Source organism: Rhea americana, unplaced genomic scaffold (assembly GCF_003343005.1).
Source record: "Rhea americana isolate MKP2758 unplaced genomic scaffold, rheAme1 scaffold_2, whole genome shotgun sequence".
In the NCBI taxonomy this organism is placed as follows: domain Eukaryota; kingdom Metazoa; phylum Chordata; class Aves; order Rheiformes; family Rheidae; genus Rhea; species Rhea americana.
Window position 1 is genome coordinate 10994873 of NW_028186149.1, and position 16298 is coordinate 11011170.

At 40.7% G+C, this 16298-nt stretch overlaps 1 protein-coding gene across 5 annotated transcripts in view; it reads left to right on the forward strand.

Annotated features, from left to right (window-relative positions):
* The window catches only part of ADGRL2 (adhesion G protein-coupled receptor L2), a 171752-nt gene that overhangs the window by 89686 nt on the left and 65768 nt on the right, over window positions 1-16298 (forward strand). For all 5 annotated transcript variants that reach the window (XM_085303480.1, XM_085303485.1, XM_085303483.1 and 2 more), the window contains exon 3: window positions 12175-12388. In XM_085303480.1, coding sequence (XP_085159606.1) covers window positions 12175-12388 — 214 coding nt within the window. The remainder of the gene's footprint in view (window positions 1-12174; window positions 12389-16298) is intronic.

A 16298-nucleotide genomic window follows, 5' to 3' on the forward strand; every position in this document is an offset into this window, starting at 1 on the left:
CACAGTCATTCCCTGTCTCCCTGGATTTTCTATCACTTGCAGTCAGCTGGTAGCATGATGTACTCTCCTGTAGTTCCTCCTATTTCCTTGCTTTGAAGATATTTCCTTTAAAAGCTGCTTCAGGATTTCTTGAGGGATGAGATAGACACACTAATATAGCTTTTTCCCCTTTTTGGCCTTCCTGCTGTTGAAGTATTGGGAACTGCTTGTGCTCCAAATTTGGTGTCTGTCCAGTGATGATGTGTGATTCCACTAAAAGAGAAGGAAAAAACAAGTTTAGATATGTTTATAAAAGGTAATTATCATTGCAAGGGAAAAAAGAGAATGCTGCAATCAGCCGTTTGGCTTAGACTCAATTTTTTTATCTTTTTTGGCCCGCTTTTTAAAGCGTTTGTTTTGCCTGCGTTCCCCCTGTTCATCTTTTTCATGATCATCTTACATGTCCAGTAGTGAAATCAATGAATGATTCCTGCTGCCAGGGGAATGTGCTCGGAGGAGCAGGAGCATGGAGGCACTAGATGCTCCGCGGACTCGCGACAGGCCGAGATAACCAGGCTGGAGACTTTAGCAACAGCAAATTAAGAAGGGCCTTTGTAGTAATCTCGGCTGCTAGGATCTTCCAGTGCCGCCGCCAAGTCGGTCAGCCCCGTCCGGTCCGTCACGCGCGAGCCGGTGGGAGCGGAGCGGAGCGGAGCGGGGGGCCGTCTGGGCAGGAGGGGCCGGTGCGGCGCGGCGGCCGAGCGGCGCGGCGGCCGGGCAGCAGGGCTGAAGCCGCTTCCTCTGCCTCTGCCCCGAGTGCGCGGTGAGGCCGGRAGGGGCGAGATGGGGCTCGCGGCCRTTACGGCAGAGGCATGCCGGTTTCCGTGACAACCAGATTGAGGCTTCTCTGTGATTTATTATTTACCACTTCAAACTCTCGTTCTCTGATTTAATTAGGGAAAGGGATTTCCACGAGTCCCCTCCCATCCAAATTTGAATCCCCCCGCGCCGTTGTTGTGACTAGCTACAACTGTCCCGGGTTGATGCTGCTCTAAAACAGCTACAAATTAGGCTCCGCCGTCAGCGTTTGGAGTCTGCGGCAGGCGCCCGGACAGCGGTGAGGGGAAGCGCAGTGGGTGTTGCCCTGGGTGGGGACCTGTTAATCTGCACTTGCTGACAGGGGTGCTAGGCCTCTGCGCTCACCACCCCTCCCCAGCACCCTCCAGTTTTTCAGAGCCAGGGGACCGCAGCAAGCGAGACTCCTCAGCTCTCCRTAGATTCGCGGGAGAAAGCAGAAGAGTCTCTGCAGCAGCGGTTTCCCTCGTTTTGCGCTTCGCGTTATTGCCAGCTTGTAGGCTCTGCTGGCAATGCACCAGCCTCTACTACTTATGCAAAGAGTGTATGTCGATGCTGGGGAAGGGGTTTCTTCACCATCTGTAGGATAGGCATCCGAAACAGAAATACTCTCCTAAAATGTGGTTAGATAYAGCAAGTGCAGGAAGTCTGATATCTTACCTCACCTGTATTTCAAATATGTATTTCCCACGTTTRTAAAGCATTGACTAAATCGTGATTTACAGGCCCTGTTCTGAATTTAGGAATTTGGAAGAGAATTTTGAACACAATAATTTACATAATAGAGATTTTTATTCAAATGTCATTGGCAAGTCTGTATCACTATATATCAGGACTGAAATTGGGTCCTCCAAAGGGCATTTTTTTAAAGTACTTCCCTAGGTTTCATATTTTTTATTTCATATTCAGCATGAGATGTCTGCTGCATTTAATAAAATAAAATGAAGGTCACAGAAGATCACTACTTTTCCCATAATGCATCCCAGGAGATGACTGGGAAAAGGTAGTGATTGAAATAGGTTGAGGATCCTCTATGCAGACTACAGAGAAAATCTGTGCCCTTTCTCAAACTGAAGGAATTTTACAGTTTAGTTTTAGCTGGGTTTATTTCATTATATACATTCTTTCAGCTGTACCACCTCAGTTACAATTTCAAGAGTGTACACRTCGTCTCTGCTTTCGTGTAGGTGAGTTCCTGAGGTGAGTCTGTAGGTGATGCTCTTCCCGTGGTGGGTTGAACATGGAGCTCACTGAATGGATGAAAAGCCTCACATTGACCTAAGCGTCCTTGTGGCAAGTCCTCACTGACTAATGTACCAGCACCCCAGCAGGTTGTTGAGGAAAACTGATGGCTGAAGATGCTTCTTTAAAATAGAGTGCTATAATGAAGCTCATTAATGTATTTTTCATTAGAACAAGAATATTGAGTGTCCAGGTTAAATTCTAAGGAATCTATCCTGTGCTCGTTGAGGTTAATGACAAAGCTCCCAGTGACATTAGTGATGCAGGATGAGAACTTAATTGGRGTAATTAAGATTCTGCTTACCTAAAATTCCCCTATTATTGTCAAGTAGATGTAATGTTATAAAATTACTATTATGAAGAGTTGTGTAATGTTGGATCTCAGCACATCTTTCAGAGGTGACTGCGTGTCAGTGGTAGGTAATATTATTATTGTATTTTGTATTTGATCCATAAAGTACCCTTGTAATCTTCTAGAGGCTTGTGTATGTGTAAAGCATCACTGAAATTAAGATTATTTTTGTTTTGGGAACTCCAGTTTCTCTATGCCGTTAAAGATAACACAGGCCATATGTTGCTGTAATCCAATAAGGATGTGGACTGTTGCAAAGAACAGTTTCATTAAATAAAACTTGCTTCGCGGTCATATATACAGACTTAGTGAAATCCCTATTTGTACCAAAAGAATTGTAGCTTTTTTAGTAAATAGAATAGATAGGATGTCCGACTTCAGCATCTTCTAGGGAAGTCTAAAGCCTCAGTTTTAAAAGATTATGTCAATATACACAATTTAAAGTAGTTACGCTCCCCCTGGTCACTCTTGCCTTCTTCAGGCATCCCTAGCCTTCTCCTTCCCCCCTTCACGTCCCCAGAAGAGCAGCAGCTCTCTCCCCAGTAATGCTGCCATAGCTGCTGCTTTGATCACACTCTAAATTTGGTCCGGATATTATCTTGACTGATCAGACCYGCTTCTGGAGAGGAATGACAATGTAGATGGATCGCCCGTGGTGGAGAGCGTGCGCGTAACCAGACCCTGGCAGCACACTGACCGAAGCTGGCTCTGATCGTGGCGGGAGAGGAGGAGGGAGCTGGGCTGGGACTTGCCGACGCGGGCTGGGCGAGACGCTCCGCGCCTGGCCGTTACGTCCCAAGGCATCCCCTCGGACTTGCACCAGCCATCTATGGCTGGTAGGCCTRAATAATGCATCAGGAGAATGCAGTTTCGGTGGGAAAGTATCGTTTTAGTTGGTGTGGAAAGAAGTGGAGCAATCAGATCTTTTATACTTCGCAGCTGCCTCCTCCGGAAATACTTGCTTTAGACACTTTGGGAGAGATTTTTTCTAAAACAAAGCTGTGAGCTGGTATGGTGAAACACTATGTAAAATGCATTAATCAGTGAGGAAATTACTTTCCACATCTGTAATAACGGTGCAGTACTTATCTTGCTTGATATTGTGCTTATATTTGCACGCATAACTATGTTTTCTTTCCTAGTCTGATATAGCACTTTTCTAGTCCTTTCTTTTATTAGTAGTAGTATTAAGATCAATGGGCAACTTTGGAAACACAGTCTTTCAGCTATTAGATGTGTGTTTCTTAATAGAAGTAATTAGCAAATGCAAACCTTTCCTTTCTCTCATGTGTTAGAGTGAGTATTCATCCCTTTTGTTACTTTCTAATGTAAATAGCACTAATTATGGAAGTTCTATCACATAATTAAGGAAAATTATTTACTCTCAGCCTTAATGCTCTGAGATAGATTTTTGGGATCCTGTGTTTTCATCTATTTCACTTGGTCATGCATTAGCCAGTTCTCTAAAAGCTGGGAGCATTTCTTGAATGCACATTGTAATAGTAGAGTTAGGGGACAAAATCCAGGATTAAAAAACAGAACCCAAATTCAGAAGTCCTGAATTTAAGTCTAAGCTGAGTTTAGTGATCTTGTCACTTAATCTCTCTTGTGTTTTGAACGTATTTGCAAAGAGGCCTATGGAAATAAAATTCCTTTATAGGTGATTAACAGCAGTTTGACAAGGTAGCAGCGGTGCCTATTTTCTTTATTTATAATGGAAATGGTACCTTGATAACAGTTCTTTGTCACTGCTGCCTAAGGAGGATGCTTAGAACCATGTATATTCCATATACTTTTTTACATTGCCTTTTTATTTGTAAACAATCAAATAGCTTTGCTTTCTTCATGCAATTTATTATTTAGAGGATGCACTCAAGTATCTATGGGGATTATACCATGATTCTTGGAATTTACCAGATCATTAAATACATTATGGAAACTATGTATGATACATGATTTCTCTCTCCTCTTTACAGTATTCTTTTAGAAGTCCACAGATATTTCTTAGAAGGTAAGGTCGGGAAGAAGGCCTTTCAGTCTGACAGTAGTATTTTCTGAGATAGCTTGCTACTCTTGCCTCGTATCTATTCTTAGGAATATTTGAAGTGATGGCACATTTTCCTTAAAGTACACTTCCCAAGTGCCTACTTGTTTTCGAGAGGTGTGCTGGTGTATTTTGGGTTCTCAGTTTCGTGTGGGGGATCTTGACTTCTGATATTTACAAGGGTGCGTTTTTCTGCTGCCGAGTCCTTAGAAATGATTTGGAAGCTATATTGCGTGCAAGGAGGTATTGCTGTGCTATTTGCCTACTCATAAGCACTCTTCAGGTATGAAGTGGCTAGCTGTCATTAAAATAAACCACGTAGTTTTTCACTGTATACTGTGACAATTGACTCCACCTCATCTTTTCCTTGAAACAAAAGGAAGCATATACTCTTGCATTTTTGCTTGATTCTTTTTCCAATCTATATGTAATTCTGTATGTAAATGTGAAAACTCCCCCTTCATAAGTTTACTGCTGTGATCTCAAATGTTATCATGTGGTTGAGATCATCCACTATTTTTGATAAAACCTGTGATAGTTGCTTAGGAGTATGCCTGGATTTGGCTTTTTAAATTCTGTCACTTGCAACATAATGTTTCTTTAAAGTGAACAAGATATGAAAGTTCAATTTCTACACTTGACTGCAATTAAAATGCTCTACTCTCTTAAGGAGGTTAGGCTACAACCCTTTAAGAGGGCAGCATGCAAAGGGTTATTGTTGGCAATCAACACGTCTTCTGCTGGAATGATTTAGCTTTGGCCAATGCGTGTAGACCCAGGGAGCTGGTACTGCTCTGCACGGTTTCTGTCAGCCTCTGGGGTGACAAGGCTTTGGGTTTCTTAAAGAGGGGAACTAAAGCAATTTTCTTTTGTCAGCTGCTCACTCTGAATATGGCTGATGGAAATGATACACCCTTTCTTTCTCTTTTTCCTTCCTCCTTCCATCAACGTATGGTTTCCARTCAAAAATAATTGATGGAGAGAAATGGAAATATAAATAGTTGTGAAAATACATTTTTAAAGAGAATAAAAGAATATTTATTTTTATTCTGCTACCAACATCCTGTGCTGAGGACATAATTCAACGGGAAATCCTGTTGACACAGAATTGATGACACACAACCCTTTGTGTCTCTTACCTCCCCGTTTCGGAGATTGTTTCCAATTCAGAAGCTTCTCCTTCCTGACAGGTGCTGTGCTCAGCCAGTTCACAGTTGGTAAACTAGAGATAACCTCCAGGAGGGGGATTTACAAAGACCATGGGACTTACTTGCCTTGAGAAATTTTGAAGCTACAATGTATTTAACTGCAAGAAAGCAAAGGGTAGAGTGCTTTCTACGAGCTGGCAAAGGATCAAGTGTGTATGATGTGAAGGAAAAAGGAAGGAGATTCTTGCTGCCTGAGAACTGACATCTGGCTGGCAAAAGAAAAGAAATACCATTGACAGATGAATACTGTTTCAAACTGGGATAATTTTAGATCAAGAGGGCAAAGTTTTGCTCTTGTGCAAGCAGCTCCCATGAAGGGGGATGGGAAAGGTGCATGCTGATGAGGATAAAATTTGCTTCTAAGTGAGAACTGAACAACTTGCATATTGCTACACTAGATATTTAGACTTTCATGTGTAGATCACATGCTTTCCAGCTGCCATGTGTAGGCATTGCTAAAATGCTGCCAGGAACCAGTCTTTGGTTTGGTGACTTTGATTAAAGGAATTAGTGGTTTCTATCCAGTTTCAGTGTGGCTGAATTCAAAGTGCAGAAGCCCATTTTCACAATTTAACATTAATTAGCACTCTTGTGGCAGCCTCAGCAGGGAGGTGAAGGATTAAGTGGGCATGAAGACCAAACTATCTCTTTTCCCATAGTGGTGATTCCTTCAAAATAGGGTAGAGACATGATGGACTAACGTGGGAAAGCTTCCGCTGCTGCTGTCTGTGCTGTGCTTCTTTTGGCTGATTGAAGTACTCTGGTTACACGTCTGTCAGTGTAGTGGTCTTTTCTCTCTTGCTATTAAAAAAACCCTCAAACAAATAAACAAACAAAAACCCCCCAAAACCGGAAGACCTCAGTTTTGCTATCTTAGAGAGATATATTCTAGCCCTCCTGGAACAGGGGAGAAGGCTGTCTAGGAGAATTTAAATGATGTCCTTGTGAATCGTACACAGAAAGGATCRACGCTGTTACATTAAAAGAATAAGATTCTGCTGCTAACTTTAGGTTTTGCTGAATCATTCAACAAGGTGCAGAAACCAGGTAAGCSCTGACTCTTTCTTTGCTTGAGAGAGCCTCACAGGGATATTTTTGAGTATTGCATGGAGACTGGAAAACGTGAAAGGAAAATTCTAATAAGTTTCACTAAACCTGGAAGGCAAAATTCATCGTGATGTGAGTCAGAGGGTGTAACTCAGGCTTCTGTCCTGAATTTCATTAATCAGATGTACTGTGCTTTATGTTTATGTACGCTGCATATAAGCATACAATTACAGAAAATTACTTACTGTTGTAATTGTACTAATCACACTAAACATTGMAAAAATCTAAAATCTGGCATGAATTTTTAAAAATTTAATTTATTTTTTAGACTTTATATCGCAATCTCTCAAATTGGAAAAATATTGAAAAAAGCTATCACTAGCTTCTCTAATATTTCTAGAAAGCTCTCATTGCTAGCAAATCATATTTCTGTTTTATAAGAGACAAGCTTCTAGATTTTGACAAAACAATTAAAATCTGAAGTAGTATTTTCAAAAATCTGATTTATCCAAACCAGTGTTAAAAATCACCTCTCRCAGCTAATTTATTCAGTGAAATAATTGCATTGATTCAGTGTAATTTTATATGCACATTTAAAGGATCCAGTCTGTTTGTTCGGACTTTGAACCTCTCCGTTGAAGTTCCAATAATGAATATACTGTCGCTGTCATGTACGTTGTTTTGAGTTAATCCCATTTCTATGAATGAGATAAAAAAAATGAAAATACATGTCTCGTACTAGTAAAACTAGATTTCCATAAATAATATATTCTTACTAGATGCTTGTTATCGTCGTGTTCTGTGCTTCCATCATCTTAAAGAAAATAATCAGTATATACTTAAAATGGCAAAGAATACAGCTGTTGGGGAATATTTTTGAACCGGCCACTTCGTGCTTAATTTTATCCAGCGTGGAGCAGTGGGGTTTTGTCTGCRGTGCAGCCTGTGCTGCCTGTCTGTGTGCTGGCTAGTGGGTTGCAGGGAAAGCGGAGCCGAGTGCTGTGAACTCCCCACCTCTGCGCCGCATCAGAGGCTCCCAYGGTGCCAATGTAATCTTTTAATAGACGTGCTTGCCAGAATGGCTTTTTTCCTTCAAAGATAGAATGAGCAAGCCCAGTTGTCATTTAAATTGCCTCTATCTTTGTAGTAGTCTGTGGTGATCCGTTGACCAGTATTGGATAATTTAAAAGCTGTTTAACAAAATAGCATGCTAGTCTGTGTGACACAGACAATGCTGAAACGGGGAGAAAAGTCTCCCTTGGTGTAGTTTGTGGGGATTCTTTAGAAACTGCAGGATGCCAAGCTTTTGTACAAAATTATAAATGCTTTGCAGAACCCGCGTGGAGAATTTGTATGATTTTCAGATGACAAAGTACATTCAGCTGTCTTGGTACCCCTCTCTGTGTGCACATCCGCCCTTGGCGGAGGCACRGAGAGGGTCTAAACGCGCTTTTCATCGGGCTCTGCATTTGTCGAATGTATATTATTGAAATGCTGCCCAAGCTGCATCACTTCATCTTGTGCAGAACTTGAATCATCGTGTTTCATGATTTGGTAAAATAAAAGAGATTGTGTAACAGAAAACTGTAAACATTCTGTTTGAAAAGATGTGCTCTTTTCAAAAGACCTTTCTGCTAGAGCCAAATAACACAAAAAGCAATATTCCTCTGCTCACGGAGACATATATATTTATTTCTGCAAAGATTTGTTTTGGAGTCTCAGTTCTTCCCCTATCTGCATTCTTTGAAATAATTTTGTATTTCCTTGTTGACTTTCCCTATGCTTTAAGTTTTAATCAAAGGCTCCTAGCTTCTGATGTCAAGATGTACTGATGTTAGCCTGTTTACATTCCACTATTTTTCCTCTGTGTGGGGTGAACATTCAAAAGTAGTGGTTCCTTTTTGCTTTTATCTACCAAACTTAGCACACTCTCTTATTATTGACAGCTCAAAAGCATGGTATGCTAGTGGGCAGAATGCTGTGAATTATTAACTTTTCTTTACACTTTGGCAAATTTAGGTTATCTTTTTAAAGACAAGTTACTCTTTAATAAGGAACCAGGGCAGAAGGATGGTAAATAAGGCATTGCAAACTTGCATAAAATAATTTTTAGCCTACTGTGGATTTAATGTATTTGAGAAACAGAGCTATAAGGTACAATCCTTTCATAGGACTTTCATTTTTTCATTTCATAGACTAAACTATAAGAGGAAAGATTTTTGTTAGTGATGTTTTATTTTGATTTTTTTCTAAGTATGTTTTTGTACGTGGATTGATCAATAAAGCATTAAAGGGTGCATGTTACCACTGAAAATTCCCTTTACTTTCTTTTCCTGGAAAAGTTGCAGTATTTCTTAAAATTGTAATTTTATCAAAGTAGGTTATTTTGTTGTTTCAGTAAAGAGCCTGCACTCAACTAATTTGTTAGCATGTATAATTTGCCAGAAACATATGTTTGCCAGGAAGCTTGTTTATAAGCAAAATGGTCAGCATGACAGAAACCACGTTCTTTTTCTCATTAAGTATTTTTCTTCTTCCATTTTAAAAAAAAGCAAACCTGATGAATATATATAAACACACATGAATCAGAGACAGCATATGCTGTCTTTGCTAATGGGCTCTTGCTTGAGTTAATGTTTGGCTCGTGCTGGAAGTCACAGCCCCGCTCCCGGAAAGCTGGTGGGCAGTGGGGGGAAGCTTCGGCGTTCGACAGCGCGCGCCGCGTCGTCCCTGATGGAGTTTGCCTGGAAGCAATTAGCAGAAGGACGAGGAATGTTGACTTCAACTTTACAAATGCAGCCTAACAAAATCAGTTTATGCACCGTGCGGTAAGGCAAGCAGCAGGCTGAGAATGATTTCGTTAGAAAATGGGATATTCAAAATATTAATGACTCAGAACTGCATCAAAGACGCGGAGTTACTGGTGACAGCAGTAATTATTGACGGAACTGCCTGCTTGCGTTGGAAAAGCTTCRGGATGATGCAAAACCAGGCAGTCACATTCAGAGGCTGGTCTTTCACGCTTCCGTCCTGTGGCAGTGCATCTGTTTATCAGGAATTATCTCCTGAATGTAAATGAATTTCAGCCCTAAGTCATTGCACCTGTTGCCAAGAGGTATTTATTCCAACCACTTGCCTAAAGCACAGGGAGTTATTGCTTGACATTTTGTAGCTCCAGAAAAAGCTGTCTTTTCAMAATCGTTTGTTCAGAGTGGAGAAAATGGAGCAAAACAGTTCATTTTACCCTAAGCACTGCTATTTGGCAGTATTCGCATTTGCACGGCACAAAGCTGCAATATTGATTTTTTGCTCACAGGGCCTCCCACTAGTTCTTTCTTCGATTGTCAGGGTTGCAAGATGGATTGAATTACACTCTGCTTGTTGATATGCTTATTTCTTTTCTTTGGTTGATAGGAAAAGATTACAAATAAAGCCTCAGAATAAAGATCACGGCAGCTTTGTTAGTGGCCTTTTAATTTGTTTATTTTATTTAGTTAAAATATTCCGCGCCACAGAAATTCCTCGGAGCCGTCTGCCCGCCCGCTGCCCTGTTTTGCTTTGCTGCTCTCAGCTTTGCAGCGCGACGCCTGCGTTGTGATCTCAGGTGTGTCCTCTCCTCCCTGCGAAGCGACCTCACCTCGCGCTCCTGTTTTTAATGTTTGTTCTAATGCAGAACTTCACATGGATGCCTGGAGGGGGGAAAATTGTCGGATAAAGCACATTCGTAGCGCTTACAGCAGTTGCCAGTTGCAGGAGACGACGAAACCAGATTCGCAGGCAGCTGATCCGGGTAGAAGCGCGGCGGGCTCGCGCTGGGATGCGAGGCGCTTGCCGGTGCTTGCTGCTTAATAGCAGATGTTAAGACGTATCGGCAGGGTGACAGCGCTGCCTTCACGTAGGATATGGGTGCATGAAATTTGAGGCAGTCGGAGGCCAGGTTCTGGCCTCCCCTGTCCCTCGTGCCGGAACAACTCCTCGCCCAGGGAGCAGTTCGCGGAGCCACTTCCCTGGGAACTAGTTGCTTTTTTTCTTTCTGCAGCGGAGGTAGTTCGGGATCAGGTCAGCCGTAGCTTGCAGTGCACGTCGGACGGAAGCCGGTGCCGTGGCCGGCGGGAGGGGGGACGGCGGCGGTGGTGGGACGTGCTGCCGTGGAGCCCCAGCCTCACGCCGGCCTGATCGTTGCCAACTGCTCCGCTCTGCAGCCCGAACAGATCCTCCTCCTCGTGCGCTAGGGGTTTTAATCCACAGATCATTAATTCAGTAGAACAAGTGACAGCTTCTGGTTCATATGAAAATTTATTATCAAGGGGTTATTTCAAGCTGTCCTGGATGTTTTTAGATCCTTGCTTCCTTGCTTATTCTAACGCATCATATTTTTAAAAGAAAGTTTATTTTCTTTGCCTTCAAAAGACTGTAGAACTCCAACTTCCCATACTTAYGGGCTGTTTCTTTCTGCTGTCACAACCTGTCCCCAGCAGCCTGCACTGAAATATTAATGGCCTCATGCTACAGTATTAGGATAACTATTAAAAAAAAAAAAAAAAAAAAAAGAAAAAAATATCTATGATTTGGTTAAAAATTTATAAAGGCTTTACTATTACAAAGAAGTAGAGATTTAATACTATCATACTACCCAACCTGTCTCCAAAAGATAATAGTGCGTGCATTTTGTAAGACTCTTCCATAGGGGCTGTGTATAAGAAAACATAGTCTGCAGCTATAGTTTCTTGACACAATGTATTTTTTTTTACATAAAGAACTGATTATAAAAGACTGAAATGTCCCAGTGGATATCCAGAACATTGTTTTGGAACTAAAGCTTGTGATGCTGCTTCATTACTCTTAGAGAGGTTGCTTATTTTTAGGAATTCGCACATGCAGAGAAAAGTGTTAAAAATGAAATGCRTCTGTCATTTTTGTGAAGAGCGGGGAGATTTTACACAGATATACACATCTGCAGTTTGCTCTACTGGTCATATATATATTTGTTCAAAACCTTCTTGCTTCTATCTATGGTTTAATTTATGTAAAAGGCTGAGCTAGGGGTGCTGATGTTCCCTTGCACAACTGCCTACAGTATCASTGTGCACTTTGTATCTGGCAGCAGAGCCACGTCCATGCTGGGGATGTAAGTAAGCAACAGAAAACTGCTACCTCTTCACAGAGAGAAGAGGAAATACAACTGAAGAAATACTACTGAAGTTGAAACCATTGGGTTTTTGGTTTTTTTAATCACTTCTGCACTTGCAACCGCTCCCTGCTCTGGTGCTTCCCAGTCTCATACGCTGCCTGTCCGAGCGTGCCCAGCTTCACACAACATAACGCAACAGCAAGCTGTCCAAGCRCAAGCTCACCGTTGTGAGCCGGGGACTATGCGAGAGAAAAAACCAATCCCACCTCAATACATACCCTTTAGGCTCAATCCCAACTTTTTTTTCTGTTTGTAGGTTTCAGCCGAGCAGCGCTGCCGTTTGGGTTGGTGAGGAGGGAGCTGTCCTGCGAAGGCTACTCCATCGACCTGCGGTGCCCGGGAAGCGATGTTATCATGATAGAAAGTGCTAACTATGGGCGGACAGACGACAAGATTTGTGATGCTGACCCTTTCCAGATGGAGAACACAGAATGCTTCCTTCCAGATGCCTACAAAATTATGACACAGAGGTAAAGATATATATGCCATTTTGAGGATTAAAGAGGAAAAAATGTCTGAATWGATACAGTAAGAGATGTATAGATTAGAAAATGTGATGTAATTGCCAATTTGAATTTTGTCCTACTAAATATAGCTATTCAGGTAGTGTTACATTTTTATGTAGTAATATTAGAAGGAAGTGAGAGCCACCAGTTGCAGAGGGTTTTTATAAAAAATTCTCAGTGCAAAAGAAAAGAAGAAGGAAGATAACTGCAAAGAGAATGGAAGAGCTCACCTGCCTGGAGAGTCCCTGCATCCCTGCCTTTTAGGAGGTCAAACAGCACTCAAAGTATTCATGTGGCTGCTGCATTTTTTAGTGCTTTCCACACCCCCTGGCAAAGTTAGATGTTTTCTATGAATGCAGTTAATGAATGCCTTCCCATCAGCAAAATGCATTAAACAAAGTAAACCAGTAAACTATGTACACCATGAACTATATACAGCCAAAGCTCCAGCAGAACTAAGACTCATAAACGTTACTGCACGATAGGCCTAATACTGGTAACGGTCAGCTAGAGCTAGCAGTTGTGGAAATGTCAGCACAGATCAATCATTGGCATTTTTACTGGCATAAAATACAAGCCTGCTCAAAGACTGGATTGAGTATCTGAAAAAAACTAACAATTTCTTTAGAAAACATACAGTTCTAGTTTTTTTTCTTCTGTAAAACTCAAAAACCTGAGACATTTCTTCCCTCACTGCACGTAAGTTCAGCCAAAATAATGAACAAAAAAAATTCAGGACTAGTGAAAGTTTTTCTTCTAATTTCAGATTTCACAGACTGAGAAATTGGGGGATGGGGTAGTGAAGGCAAAGGAATAACCTGGGAACTCTCCGATGCATGCATWTATAGAATGAAGCAAACAAGCTTTCTTCCACTTACTGTCTTTTTTTAAACATAGTAGAATAYGGTAGCAAGTAACTATGTTTTAAAAATAATCTTCCCTTTTGATTTCTTGGTTCACTTCAAGTTGTCATGATACAGGAATCAGTTGTCATCAGTGTGACTGTTACAATTTTTTATAATTTTTGTGTCAGTACGTGGAAAATCCTCTAGTTCTATAGACAAATATTTCAGATAGAAATCTGGCTTCAATTTGTAATGCAAGAGAAAAATTAAGGACATGAGGCCTCTTTTTCTTGTTCTGTGTTCAACCTGTGACTGTTCTCTGATCAGTAATGGAACGGCTCCATTGCTGAGGTAGTGAAAAGGTTATATACTTTCTTTAAATCATGTTTGAATTATCTTTTTGTGGTTCTAGTTTGTTGTTGTTAATTAGATCAAGCCAGATTTCCATTGAGACTGCAGCAGCAGTGTCATCATCCTCTAATCTGTCAACTCCCTTTGAAACCACCTTCAATTGCTTTTGTAAATGTAGTACCTCTCTGTAGACTTCCTTGTTGTGTAAAATGCATGTTGTGTTTTGATCAAAGTCCTCCTTATGTTCACTGCAAATACACGGATTAAGGTAGTCAGAGACAAATATAGAGGCACAATCTTGCTTAAAGTGACATCAAACTGTTACTGGAAAGCTGAAATTTCAATCCTCCCCTTTCAATTAATCGACTRTAAGTTTATGCTGGCAGAGGGTATTTTTGAACATTCCTGATCTTCCAATCTTACCTTTTTTCAATAGATTAAAATGATGGTGTGATCATTTGTACGTTGTTCTTTCAGAATACTTATGCTCAGGGAGAGCTTATCATTTTCATTCTGTCTGAACAAATGGCAAAGATCTTTTGACATGTTGCTTTGTATTTTTGCCTCGCGTTTGTAATATTTTGGAAGTTTAGTTTTGTAGTTTTCTTTTTCAGGCCTTGTAATTAAATGGGAATGCTGTTTCCTCTGCCTCATTTAATCTTTTCTGAGAGTTGCTCAATTTGTGCTGTATGGCAAGGGTAGAAGAATGTTGCAAATTTCTTATGAAATATTAAATGTCCTTATGTTTCATTTATTTATAACTGCATTGGTCTTCAAAATTTTTGTTGTCAAAGGCAAACTGTTGCTTGATACTCAGCGCACGTCCTTGATCTGTTATTTAAAAGCATTGTATCAGCTGTATTTTGGTGGTAGCAATTGCATAGGAAATATCTTACCTGAAGGACTAGCAGATTCATTGGTTTTCTGTTTTTTTTCACTGATGAGAAAACAATAATTCATCTGTTAGAATGTTTGATCACAAGAAAAACTTACTTCTCTGCTTTTTGAAATAAGCAGCCGTCGTGTCTGCATTGCTACTTAACATCGTACGGCGTTTATTTTTAAGGATTAATGACCTGCTTTTATCACTCCAGCTAGCAGAGTTTTCAYGACTGTTTTTGCACACTCATTTCAGTTTCAGGTGAATAGATAAATGTAGTTACATCATAATTATTAAATACTCATCAGTCATTTGCTGCATTACTCCACAGCTCTATTACAGCAGCTACATTTACTGTAGTTAGAGTGTAAAAACAACACTGAAACCTGAAGATTGAAAAATAAGGTAAATTTTGCAGTTTACCCGAACCATGTAACCACGTGGCCTGCTCCCTTCRAGATAATTTTAGAGTCAAGCAAACAAACTTTGCGCGTGTCCGCCGGTGCCGCAGCTGCCCTGGGCAGACGCACCGGCCACGCAGTCTCCCTGCCCTCCCTCCCTCTCTTTTTCTGTCTTCTCTACAGTTCTCAAAAGATTTTTGACTTCATGTTATCCTAGGAAGCCTGACATGAACGCTAACAACTTCATTGCTTTGCTTTCCCCTTTCTAAAGTAGTTATTAGTTCTTTAGTCCCTGATTGAAATTGCGTCCCAATTATTCTGGACTAAAGTCTTTCACATGGATTTGGATTCCGTGTAAACTTCAGGATGGTGAAGTTAAAATTAAAGGTTTGAAGGAAGAGGGTAGACCTTTAGAAAAAATCCCTCTCTCCTTTCACACTTATCCAGTAACTCACCCTGGTATTTGCATATAGTCAACYTTGAGAAATACTGCCATGAGCTACGGTAGGGTGTAGAAAGTAAGATTATTTGTTTCTCAAATACTTGCTGGTGAGGCAGTAGTGTGACTGGCAGAGGATCCACGTTCCCTGCAGCGAGAATGGCTTGAAGTAGCCTGACTCCTTGGTACTCTGCTATCCTTTATGRGGAGAAGTCTACTCTTGTTTCCTCTAGTCATTTTTTGGCCATTTTAAAAAGAAATTAAATGAACAGGGAAGCACAAGATGCTAAGGGGCCTGAGGAGGTGACTCTGGTTTCTTGTTCATGAAGTGTCATATGTGTGGCTGCAGCCAGAAACTGTCACAAGACTTTGAAGCTGATATGGGTAACTAATACTGCTCTTTATAGACACAGTGGGGATTTGAAAAGTAACACGAAAAAATATACTTACAACCCAGTCTTTGGTCTGCTTCCACTCTAAGTAGATTGAAGGTGGGTTGCCTGAGTTATTTTCAAATCGTCTGTGCATTTATGAAGACTTTCTGCTTCCAATGTCAACTTCAAAGCTCAGATCTGCAGACTCAGAAAAACTGCAAATGATCCATAATTTTTTGCTAAGACAGGCACCGAGGGTCTCAGGGATGCCACACACTGCTTGGGTTTCTGTTTCATTAGCTTGAAATAATAACAAGTATTTAATAGTACTTGTAAATACACACATAAACATCCATTTAAAATGATAAGGCATATCAAGAATGCTATTTTTGTAATRTAACATTGAGCTGCTAAGAAGCTCTTTTGCATGCTAGGACCTTTAGCCTCTGAACTCAAAAAAAAATGCTGTTTTGTAGTACAAGCTATTTTTCCTAATCATAAACTTTTCATTCACAATTACTTTAAAATTAGATTCCCATAACTATCTTTGTGATTCCAGTACAGTGCAAGTAAATGACTTTCTT